The sequence below is a fragment of the Passer montanus genome, unplaced genomic scaffold (genome assembly GCF_014805655.1).
Source record: "Passer montanus isolate IOZ18808 unplaced genomic scaffold, ASM1480565v1 scaffold8, whole genome shotgun sequence".
In the NCBI taxonomy this organism is placed as follows: Eukaryota; Metazoa; Chordata; class Aves; order Passeriformes; family Passeridae; genus Passer; species Passer montanus.
In genome coordinates this window covers 2,209,025-2,220,897 of record NW_024373256.1, presented here as the reverse complement: position 1 = coordinate 2,220,897, position 11,873 = coordinate 2,209,025, and the positions used below count along the sequence as shown (strand labels likewise).

The 11,873-nt window shown below is 50.5% G+C and overlaps 1 protein-coding gene across 2 annotated transcripts; it reads right to left on the bottom strand.

Annotated features, from left to right (window-relative positions):
* Nucleotides 1-103: 103 nt before the first annotated feature.
* TOP3A (DNA topoisomerase III alpha) lies at nucleotides 104-11,747 on the bottom strand. 2 transcript variants are annotated; one of them, XM_039731796.1, is made up of 20 exons: nucleotides 11,614-11,747; nucleotides 10,567-10,804; nucleotides 9,169-9,228; nucleotides 8,548-8,621; nucleotides 7,867-7,942; nucleotides 7,207-7,315; nucleotides 6,809-6,952; nucleotides 6,180-6,350; nucleotides 5,865-5,965; nucleotides 5,657-5,731; nucleotides 5,460-5,542; nucleotides 5,133-5,340; nucleotides 4,785-4,970; nucleotides 4,486-4,615; nucleotides 4,035-4,148; nucleotides 3,790-3,955; nucleotides 3,238-3,381; nucleotides 2,837-2,959; nucleotides 1,886-2,592; nucleotides 104-966 (listed from the first exon to the last, which is right to left on the bottom strand). In XM_039731796.1, exons 2-20 carry the CDS (start codon nucleotides 10,744-10,746, stop codon nucleotides 788-790), a joined length of 3,030 nt encoding a protein of 1,009 aa, XP_039587730.1. In that variant the 5' UTR covers nucleotides 10,747-10,804; nucleotides 11,614-11,747; the 3' UTR covers nucleotides 104-787. The 2 variants fall into 2 exon arrangements, with proteins under 2 accessions (XP_039587730.1, XP_039587729.1); XM_039731795.1 differs by having other exon boundaries at nucleotides 10,567-10,866; nucleotides 11,614-11,746.
* Between the last annotated feature and the right edge of the window lie 126 nt (nucleotides 11,748-11,873).

Genomic DNA, 11,873 nt, shown 5'->3' with positions numbered 1-11,873 from the left:
GATTGGAAAGAGCAAGATTTGGCTGGATGCTTTTACAGTAGAAGCTTCACTATTTTATGTAGGAAGAAATAATTAGGGAAAGCTAAAGTGTCACTGCATCAAATTTAAAATTTAAATAATATTTTAATAAGAAACTCATTAGTTTGACAAAAATAACTTTCATCAGCTAGCAGCATCACAAAGGCATGTCTCAAAGTTTGAGGAAGAACTTGCCTTCAAATTCAGGAACCATCTAAAATGAGGGCTCTTCCTGAGCACTGCAGCTGAGCTCCTCCCAGGGCAAGCACCAGATCCAGCTCCTCTGCACCTGACCCTCCTTCACTGGCAGGGACAAGCCAGGTAAGGGTGACAGAAATGGGGAATGTTGCTCAGGTAACATCAACTGAGAAGGGAACTTAAATTCCACACTGTGGAAAGCCAGAGACTGAGCAGAGCTTGGCCCTGGTGTCTGTCCTGGTGCCCTGATCCAGCTCTTCCCTGCACGGAGAGGCCAGGAACACCAGGATGGTGCAGTGCAGTTTTCTCCACAGACTCAGCTTCCAAGTGCTTATTGAAATGTTCAGACTTTCCCAAACTGCTCAGCAGAAGAGCAGCTGGAAACAAAACCTGATAGTGGAACCACTTTTCCAAGCTGGTTGAACCCTTGCTGAAACAAATGGCATCCCTTGGCAGGAGCAGCCTGCAACCAGCCCCTCCAAAAAACTCTCAAGGGACTTGTTCCCAAAGTCCAGTTCCTCGTGGCTCTGCAGAGTTCCCAACCCTTGCAGACTCTGAGGTCCATCCCAGCTCAGTGGTTCTGAGGACAGGTTTTCCTCGTGTGCCCAGGCTGGTGGCAGATGCTGCAGGTCCGTGGCTTCTTGGCAGAAGATGCTGAGGAGAGGTTGCCTGGTCTCTTGGCCTTGCTTCCCAACCCTCTGGAGTATCCATTGCTGCCAAAGTGGTTCAGAGAGTCATCTCCAGAAGGGCCTAGAGATAAACAACTTGAATTTAAGGATCGTTGAAAGCATAAATAGGTGAGAAACACAAGGTAAATTCAAAATAGATCAAAGATTCTAGATTATTCCTGGACCTGCACTTGCTTCAGACTTGTCTGAACTGTGAAATGTTCTTTTCATTTTTCCCATTTATCTTGCAGCATTAGAGCCATATGGGAATAACACAGGACAAGCTGACCTGCCTGCTTGCATGCTCTGGTCTGCAGCTGAAGCAGAAACAAAACATGGCAGAGAAGAACTTGGGGTTTAAGTAGTTTTGAAAACTTGATTTTTACCCCTTTAGGCCCAAATGTCTGAAGAAGAGGAGGATGTCTCACAGACCACATCTCCTCCTCTGTATCTATTATGTCCCTTTTTGTCAGTTCTCTCTCTTTTGCATCCTTGTCATTATTTTTGTTTTCATCATCTTTCCACACAGTTTCATCTCTGATCAAAGCTCCAGAATGACTTGTCCTTTCCCTTTACCCCTTAACTAGGGCAGAGGGAGCATCACAGTTTCCCTGGCATGCCAGGTGGGTTTCAATGTCTCCAGAGAGGGACACTATCACCTCCCTGGGCAGCTGTTCCAGAGCTCTGCCACCTTTAATGTAAAGAAGTTCTTCCTCGTGCTGAGGTCAAACTTCTTGTGTTTTAGTTTCTGGCCATTGCTCCTCGTCCTGTCACTGGGCACCACCAAAAAAAGCCTGGCACCACCCTTCCCTGAGATATTTACATGCATTAATGAGATCTTCTCTTCTCTAGACTAAACAGGCCCAGCTCCCTCAGTCAGAGAGATGCTTCAGTCTCCCACCATCTCTGTGGCCTCCACTGGACCTCCTCCAGCAGCTCCTTGTTTTGCTCAGCTTAGGAGCAACCTGCAGCCCTGGTGTGTGCCCCCAGCCCAGCCATACCTGGTGCCACGTTCTCATCTGCCCACTGGAAGAAGCCGCACTGCTGCTCCCGGGGCTTGGGGCAGGTGTGGAACTGCCTGCCCTTGTTGGGCCCGTCCTTCTGCACGGTGCGCGTCACCGCGGGCTGCTCGCACCTGCACAGCGCGCCCCCGCCAGCGTCCGAGCTGCTGCTGCCCAAGGGCTCTCTCCCTCCTCCTGCGTGCTGCAATCCCACTGGGGTTCTTCCAGCAGCTGGCTGGAGCAGCGTGGAGCTGCCTCTGTCCTGTGGCTGCTCGTCAGCCCAGAGGAAGAAGTTGCAGGTGCTGGAGCTGCACTTGTAGAACTGGCGGCCCTTGTTGGGGCCGTCCTTGCGCACGGTCAGCAGCAGCGCCTCGCTCCCACAGTTGCACACCACGGCATTGCCATCGTCTGGGGCAGCTGCAGGAGCAGCCCTGGGGGTCCTGGAGGAGTTGATGGAGAGCAGGTGTCCCCGTGCCATGTTTGAGGTCCCCCTGGCTTGCCTGGTCTCACTGCTGGCTCTGTTCAGGGAGTGGTTGGCCTGCAGGTGATGCCCTGGCTGGGTGCTGGATGGTGCAGGTTGGGATGATCTGTGTGAGTACTTGAGGTCCAAAAGCTCTTTCAGCATCTCATCACAGCCTCCAACGCAGCCAACGAACTCCAGGGGCATCACAGGGGGAACGCTGCCCTTCTTGAATTTAAACTTCAGTCTGCAAGGAAAGCAAGAGTCAAAGTCTGCCAGATTCTCATCAACAGACCTCAATTTATACTTGGACTTTTATTTATTGTTTTGACTCTGCTACATGGAGGCCAGTTTCCCCAACCCCTCTTTTTTCCATCCCCAAGCCAAGTGCTACTCCAGCTTTCCAAGACTGGAATGGAAAATGGTTGCCCAGCTTAGCCCTTGGAAGTCTCTGCCCCAATGTCCAACAAGGGAGAACTGGCATGACCTACCTGTGAACTGGATGGGGTTTACACACATCACAGATGCTCTCGTCCCTGGTCACATCCACCACAAAATCAGGGAACCAGACTGCAGTTCTGCAGGTTGGATAGCCCATGCAGCTGAGGTAGAACCTGCCAAGGGACAAAGGCACTGGATGAGGAAGAGGCAAACTCAAGACAATTGGGGATTCTTTCTCATGCCTTCTCAGCCATCAGAAATTGTCAAAACTGCAATTTTACAGGGGAAATACCTACTTGAGAAGAGATTCAGCTGAGTCCACACAGCTCAAGTAGCTGGTGGAGTCAGCAAGCTGCAGCCCAAGGTTTCCAAGCTTTTACCAAAGGAGGTAAATGAAAGCCTGGAGAAACACAAACTAGCACAGAAGGCTACAAGAGGGAAGGTCACCAACCCGCCATTCTTCCTGGTCTTCAGCACCATGTCACTGTTGCACTGGGGACATTTCCGTACAGAAAGGGGCGTTGCTGGGTACACCTCCTCCTGCTCTGGAACTTCTGCAGCTTCTCCCAAATACTGAGCCAGGGCCTGGTCCAACCTGTAAAGAAACCAGCAGAGCATCCTGTGTGTCTCTGCAAAGAGCAATCAGTGACTCAGAGCCTGCTGCCCCCCACACAGCCCCTCTGAGCTCCTCCAGGAGCACATTGACTCAGCACACATTTCTGGAGCAGGAAAAGTGTGGGCACAGCATCAGAGGTCAGTGCATGTTGCCATCCCCAAATTTAATCTGAACTGCTCATCCTGGTTTAAACCCTTAGCTGGGAGGAACTCCTGACAGCATGCCAGGCTTTGAGTCATCCTTTCCCACACAAATATCACAACACAGGGGGCAGAGCTTTAGGGAAATGGTGTGAAAGGATCCCCCACTCCAGACTGAGCCCCAGAAGAGCAGCCAGCACCTCCCAGCAAAACAAAGCAAAAGGAAGAGGACAAAGACAGTACTCACTTGTTGGCTCTGGCCACAGCTTCAATGAAGACTTGCTTGTACTTCTGGACCTGCTGCTGCAACACTACAGATTTGTCTTTCTTCCCCTCACAGATCAGTTTCAGATCAGCCTCCAGCTCAGCTCGAAGGTCAGGCTTGGACATCTCATAGCCCATGGAATCATATCCTGAGGAATATGTGGAATGGTAAGTGAAAGGAAGGAGCCAGTAAGGACTCTGCCATCTTTGTGAGGACTCTCTCCTCACCTTCCACCAGCCCCATGCCCAGCTGGCCGGGCAGGAAGCGCTGATATGCCGTCAGCCCCACGTACATCCGCGTCTTGATCGTCTCGATGTGCTCGGCGTGGGTGGCGTCAGTGCCTGGAAGCAGGGAGAGGTCAGTCAAATCAGGAGCCAAGAAGTTATTTCCCCTATGCCCAGGGACAAAGACACAACTTATGGTGAGGAGCAGCACTGCCTTTGTGCCCTGCTGGCACTGAGGCCAGTGAGGCGCTGGTGGCAAACCCTGAACCCAAAATTTCCCACCTCCCTGGGTACTGGAGGCACTCTGCAGGCTCCTGAGGATGTTTGGACTTTGCCCTTTATATATCTTTTTTCTGCACATTTAAGTAATTTCTTATCTGCAGCAACATTTGGAGAATTCCCTGGGGAGAATTCCCTCTGCCAAGAGCAAGAGGCCATGCTGCCCAGTACTGACCAATGCCGTGTTTCTCCATGAGAGCAATGAGATCTGCTTCTGTGAGGAGCAAGGGAGGGCTGGTTTCCCCATCCACCATCTCCACTGTGGTGGGCTGAAAGCGAGATCCTTTCTGATACAGAGGGATAACCTGAAGGGAAGGAGAGTCTCTTTGAAAATGCTTCCTGGTCCATTCACTCAGGACAAAGGCTCTGAGTCAAACAGCCAGAAATGGTCAAAAGATGTTGTGCAGAGAGGTCTGAAGTTGGCAGTGAAGTGCTACTTTAGCCTCTCCCACTTGTGTTACTCAAGGGGATTACCTTATCACTCCACTTGTCATAAGGATACACTTCCAGGTAATTTCTGGCCAGGATCATGAGTCCTTGAGCAATGAATTGCTCGTTGGCAATGTCGATCTCCACGGTTGTTTCCTGTCCTTTGGCATCTTGAGAGCAGCAAGCCAAGAAGTGGCGCACGATGAATTCATAGAGTCTCTGCTCATTGCCCTGAGATCAAACAGTGAGAAGGGTGAGTGTCCTCCCAGGTTAACAAGACATCACAAAATCAGGGGGATCTCAGATGAGGATTTTGTGCTACTGACCACGTTAAGATTTTATCTTTATTTATCAAGTAACACAACCCATCCAGTTCCCTCTGGTTACACCCACCTGCAGGTTGCTGGTGTATTTTGTGGGGTGAATGGGAGGGTGAGCCTGATCAGATTTGGTTCCACTCCGAGGGGTTGGCCCACCCTGATCCAAAATCCTCTGTGCAAACCCTCCCCAGTTTGGGTCCTGTGTTTGCTGTTCTACCAAGGCAGAGAGGTTCAGCTCCTTGGGGAAAATGTTGGTCTCGGTTCGAGGGTAACTAATGAACCTTAGGAAGAAAGACAGCAGAGCACTTTAAGAGTTGCTCCAAGATGCTTCCCATTTTGAACAAAAGGCCATTTAGTTGTAGAAGAATTAAGTTTACTAAGCCAAGTCCTGCTTTCTTACCCTTTGGTATAGAGTTTTTCTGCTATTGTCATTGTTTCCTTTGCATTTATTTTCAGTTTGCGGGAAGCCAATTTTTCCAGTTCCTTCATTGGGAAGAGCCAGAAAACCCAAAAGTATTAGTGGATAATTCAAAGCAGTGAGTAAAACATCTGTTCAAAGCTCTTTTCAGAAAAACCCATCCCAGAGTTCAAACATACCACAGTGTCCAGGGGCAGGGGCCTCCATTTGCTCTTTGGCTTGCTCACAACATCAACAACAGTCGCTACCGGATCCTAAACAGAGTAAGCAAAACCCACATATCCTTTAGGAGTTTACACAAACTGCTCTTTCAAAGTCTTGAGCAAGACAGATACAGGGACTGTTTGGCTGAATCTGGATTCTGCAGCTATTTACAAGCTTTCCTACCTCCATACACATCTGGTAAAGGACCAGGCACGCTGTGTGATTGAAGAGCCGGTTCCTCTTCCAGTTGAAGACCACGCTGCTGTCCTCATGGTCGTGGGTCACTGCGAGGGACAACAGAGCTGGCTGATGGAGGAGCCACAAAATGGAAATACCACAAAGGAACTTGGAAACCTTCCAGCTCTGCTAACTGGTTGTGGCAGAGGAAGATGAAATAATCTCTGGAGCGTTTTTGTGTCAGTTGCTCCAACGTTTTTCCTTTTTATGCACATCAAACCCTCAAAGATGGAGCCCAGGACTGTGTTTCCCCAAACATACCTTTAATTTTGTAGAAGGCTTCAGGAACAAATGCCTGGATGGCTTTGAAGCGTTCAACTACAAATCCCAGTGTTGGGAACTGGCAGCTGCCATAGCTGATCAGCTGATCTGCTAAAATATCAGGGAAGATCTTCCGCAGCCTCAGAGTCTGGAATCTGGTGAAGGCAGCACCTGAGGAAACAGAATGGGCACCACAAATGAATACAACAAGGCTGAGTGATAATCACAGTACTTCAGATATTTTTAATATTCTGAGCATTAATTTTACTCCGTTTAATACTCAGTTGAAGAAGCTTGTCAGTGCTGCATGAGCTATAACATTAATATTTGCTTCAAGGAGGAATTTCTTCACAGAAGAGGCCTTTAAACATTGGAATGGACTGCCCATGGAGGTGGTAGAGTCACCATCCCTTGAGATGTTCAACAAACAACAGGTATCCAGTGCTCTGGTCTGGTTTACCAGGAAGGGATCAGTCACTGGCTGGACTCGGTCTTGGGAGCTGATGATGCTCTGATTCAAAGAGCACACTTCCAGTAAAACACAAGATGCCTTTTAGTCATATCTGCTCTAAAAATCAGGTTTATGAGACTACAGAGGGCACTTCTGCCTTGTGTTGAGGTTTACGTGCCTATCCTGAGGTCCAGCTCCTGCCTGACGTCGACGGCATCGCTGGTTTTCTGGTCGGGCTGGGTGAGGTTCTCACAGGCTGCTCTGACAGCGTGCGGTGTGATCTCGGAGAAGCGCGCTCGGAAAACCTGCAGGTTTGGCTTCACTGCAGACACACACACAGGAGAAATCAGAGGGACTCAAACACCAACCAAAAGGAGCAACTAATACACAGATATTGAGAGAGTGTGGTGTCAACTGATTCTACAGCGTTCCAACAGCTGGGTGCATTTCTATCACAGCCACATGTTTATTAGAATTAGTCAGCATTTAACCTGGACACATAAAAATTGAGAATTTGCCTTTGCTAAAGGAGTTGTTAAATTAATTAATTAATGGTGATGAAGATGCTCTACACACCAGCTTTGCACACGTGGATGATCTCAAAGCCAATGTTCTCTCCTTCTCGATCGCAGTCAGTCCAGATCACCAGGGCTTGGCACTGCTGGATTTCTCGTTCAAGGGTTCTCTGAGAGGAGAAAAACAACTCAGGGAGAACATTCCAGGCCACTGGCTCTGTCATTTTATTTCAGAATGACTCACTGAACACAAAATGCAATGTGTATCCATGGAGATGGGTTGTTGCAATAATATTTTGTAATTGTGTGTCTCGAGAGATCAGGCAGCTTTTAAAAGAATTGACTCATTTATTTACATATAATTCTGTTAAAAAGTTTGGCTTGGAGCAGGTTGTACCACAATCTGTTTTCTAAAAATGTCTTTTTCTGTAAAACTGAGTCACAATCATCAATTCCACCTTGCTGGAAAAAAACATTTCTATTTTTAGCTGCTTCTTCACTGCACTACTTGTACATGAGCAAGAGTTTCAGTGCCACAAATGAACAGCATATACAGTCCTAAGAAATGTAGGAGGAATCTCCTAAACTGCAGAAATTTGGATGTCACAGACAAAAGTAAGATCATCCTTCAGTCTGGGACAGAAGGATGCTGATCTGTCCTTCAGTCTGGGACAGATTTGCTGAACCAACCGCTGAGCTCAAAGTCTTAACCATGATGTACCTTGATATCCAGGTAATTTTCAGGGCAATACTTCTCAATTTCAGCATCAAAAAGAGCTAAAGGGTTGCAGCTGTGCCTGGAAAACAGAGGAGAAACGTGTGTGTGCATCACATTAAACTAAAACACTGTTTGTGAGACACTACCTGGTGCTCTCTACGTACTGGAATTAATGTATTTTATTACAGGCCTTGTTTCAGACAACAGAGAGTTCACGTGGAATGCTGAGTAACATTTAAAAGCAACAGAATGAAAACCAGCCAGAGAAAACAGCAAATCTGGAAGACAACAAGCAGCTTCTCCTATGTGAAGCCCAGAGTACAAAAGGAGGTAAGGCAGAGAAAGCACCTTGCTTCCCAGAACAGTTCCTAGCTGAACAAAGAACACAAAACCATCCCATTTTGGAGTCAGTTGAATTCCCTGTGTCTGCCTTGATGTATTTTAACCAGTATTATGTCTTCAGGGGGTTTTAGCACTCTGAAGACAGGAATTTGAAGCAATAATTTGGCTATTTTCTGTAAAATTTGGAACACATCACCCTGCTCTGAGTCAGAATCACTCCCTGCCCCTTTGTCTTTGAGCTCGCAGTGTCAAGGAGGAGAACAGGAGGTGACAGGCCCCTCCTGTGAGGGCCAGGAGGTGACAGAGCCCTTCCCCTTCCTGCCAGGGCCACGAGGTACCAACCATTTGCGAAATGGCATGATAAAATCATGAGCCAGTAAATGTCCTGACACAGATGTCATCACCATGGTAACGTTCTGCAAGAGACACAGCAAGGAAATTAGTGCCCATCACTCACCAAAAACTACCCACAGCCCCCAAATCTCCCTTTGGCTCTCAATTTAAATGGTTAGTGACACCTTTCTCCTGTTAATCCCAGAATGGTTTGGGTTGGGAGGGACCTTAAAGCCCATCCAGTGCCACCCCTGCCATGGCAGGGACACCTTCCACTGTCCCAGGCTGCTCCAAGCCCTGTCCAGCCTGGCCTGGAAACCTTCCAGGGATGGAGCAACCAAAATTAATACATCAGAACAAGCTCTCTCCATGGCCTTATCCTCAATTTTTGTAGGAAGCTCCCAATTCTAAACAGCAACGTAATTTTGACTGACCTAAAACCAGCAAGTTAAAATATTTAGAGCAACAAAACAGGTGGTGGAGCCAAGAAAACAACATCTGACTTTTTCTCATCTTTGGGCAGAACATCTCAATGGCTGGAGCTGTGTTTTGTAACTCCTGACAAATGGCTTTTATTAATTAGTATTTGTACTTCATTAATCCAGCAGCAGATTGAGAGAAAACTCTTACCTGGCCAAACATCTGGTAGTCGTATTCATAGATTTTGTTGAACTTGGAAAACCCTTCTCGCTGGAAAGAAAAGGAGAATTCCTGGGTTTCTGGCTTTTCACATGACACAAATTCTTAATTTTTTTAAATTAAATTTTTTAATAGGAAACAAATCCATCCTGCCCCACTTTGTCCACACTGGGATGGAGCACAAGAGGCACGTGGCAAAGGAAAAGCAGCTACTGGAGCTAGTGGGAATTGCAGCAAGGGGATGGAAATCTCCTGTACCATTTATGGAGGCACTGAAATGGTGATTTCCAAGGTAAGAGGATTTTAAACCATTCCTGAAGGTGCTTCCAGGGTTATCTCCCCATGAATAATGAGCAACTGATTTATTTAATGAGGCTGGCCAGTGTTTAGAATCTCCTATCTTGTTCCAAGTGACAAGCAGTGTCCCCAAGGCTTCCTCCCACTTAACTGGGACTCATGGAAGTTTCTAGATTGTGTATTTCCTGGTTTTTTTTACAGAAGCAGGATGAGGTCTTGATTGGGACTGTCAGCACCCAGGTTCTCAATAACACCTCTTATTCAAATAAAGGGAGCCATGTGGGGCTCAGCCTCTTCTCCCAGGTGACAAGGTGAGAGGGAACAGCCTCAGGCTGTCCCAGGGAAGGGTCAGGCTGGACATCAGGAAGAATTTCTTCATGGAAAGGGTTATCAAGCACTGCAAGTGCCCAGGGAAGTGGTGGAGTCACCACCCCTGGAGGTGTTCAAGGAGCAACTGGATGTGGCACTCAGTGCTGTGGTCTGGCTGCCAAGGTGGGGATCATGGGTTGGACTTGGCAATCCCAGAGGTCTTCTGCAACCTCAGTGACTGATTCTGGTCTAGTGGCACCTTAGTTTGGAAATTCCTTAGTTTGGAAACAGGAAGTGATTATGCAAACTGTTACCACAGCAGCACGGAGTGGAAATATTTGAATTTTTCTTCTCCGAACCACAGCCTGGTTTGCTTTATTTGGTGGCCTCCAGTAAACCCCTGACACTTGCTGATGCTGCAGAATTGGTGCTTTTAGACAGGGAAATGCACGCCAAGGGATGGTGTCAGTTTCTGAAGCCCGTGTATTACACTGCTAATCCAGGAAGGACCAGGGAGCCCTCACCACGGGAAGGCAGAGGGAGCAGAGCTCCCACTGGATTAACCCACAAGGACCTGAGACTCCCAAACACATTTGGGCAAGAGATGTTTGTCCACAGAACATTCTTGTGCCCTCGTGTGTTCAGGGACAAAACCAGATCCAAGTGTGCTGACGTGGCCATGCCAAGCTCTGGAGCTGAGCTGCCACACACACACACAGACCCTCCCCAGCCCCGTCGCGGTGCCCCAGGGAGCAGCACGACGTGTGGGCGGGCCGTTCCTACCCGCCGCATCCTCCTGTTGGAGAGCAGCTCGGCGATGCCCCGGGCGGCGTCGTTCTTCTCGGCCACGCAGAGCACCTTGCGGATCCTCTGCAGCGCCGCGTCCTCCGCGGCCCGCGAGAAGCCGCGCCAGGGCTGGGGCAGCATCCTGGCCCCGGGCAGCAGCCGCACAGAGAGGTTCATCGCAGGAGGCGAGGCCGGGGCATGCTGCTGCTGCTGCTCCGCCTCCCGAGGCTGGGTGCTGCGGGGATGGAGAGGTTGCCGCTGTCACGGCTCGGCCGCCCCGGGGGCTCAGGGCAGCCCCTGGGGATGGAGAAGGTGTCACCCCGCTGCAGGCACGGCTGTCGGGGCGTCCCGCAGCGTGTCCCTCAGTCCTGTGCTCCCCTGCTGGGGCTGGGGCTGCCCTCTCCCCCATGGTCGGGGTAGCGCAGTCCTCTCACCATCCCAGGTCCCCCCTCGGGCTGCCCCTTTGCCACCCTGATGCCTCTCAGGCTGTCCCTTACTCAGGGCAGCTCAGCCCCCTCATTACCCTGATCCTCCCTCAGGCTGTCCCTTTGCCACCCCAGATCCCCCTCAGGCTGCCCCTTACCCGGGGCAGTGCAGCCCCCTCGTCACCCCCGATCCCCCCTCAGGGTGTCCCCTCTGCTACCCCAGATCCCCCTCGGGCTGCCCCTTACCCGGGGCAGTGCAGCCCCCTCGCCATCCCAGATCCCCCCTCAGTCTGTCCCTTTGCCACCCCAGATCCCCCTCGGGCTGTCCCTCACTCAGGACAGCTCAGCCCCCTCATCACCCCTGATTCCCCACCTCAGGCTGTCCCCTCGCAATTCCAGATCCCCCCTCAGGCTGTCCCTTACCTGGGGCAGCGCAGCCTTCCCGCCATCCCTGATCCCCCCTCAGGCTGTCCCTTTGCCACCCCAGATCCCCCTCGGGCTGTCCCCTACCCAGGGCAGCTCAGCCCCCTTGTAATCCCCGATCCCCCCTCGGGCTGTTCCCTACCCAGGGCAGACCTTTCCCGTTCTTTTCGCCCTTTTCTCCCCCGTTCCCCCTCACCTCCCAGCGCTCCCGCGCTCCGCTGTCGCTCTCCCTCCCCGTCACGTCCTGCCGCAGAGCGCAGCCGCGGCGGCGCCACGGAACTACAACTCCCGAGATGCTCCGCGGCGCCCCGCCCGCCGCCGCTCCGCCTCGGTTTTCCCCCTTTCCCGCCGCCGCTGGGCCCGTGCCAGGATCGGTAACAACAAAGCGCGACGTCGGCAAAAATAAACAACTCCAGCTGAGGAAGAGGAGGAGGAGGAGGAGGCGGTGGCGTCTCT

Coding starts and splice junctions, on each gene's coding strand:
- TOP3A (XM_039731796.1), bottom strand. CDS start 10,746: ATGAACCTCTCTGTGCGGCTGCTGCCCGGGGCCAGGATGCTGCCCCAG. Junction 6,351..6,808: donor GGAGCTGGACCTCAGGATAG/GCACGTAAACCT, acceptor CTGTTTCCTCAG/GTGCTGCCTTCACCAGATTC. Junction 4,971..5,132: donor AATACACCAGCAACCTGCAG/GTGGGTGTAACC, acceptor GTTTGATCTCAG/GGCAATGAGCAGAGACTCTA.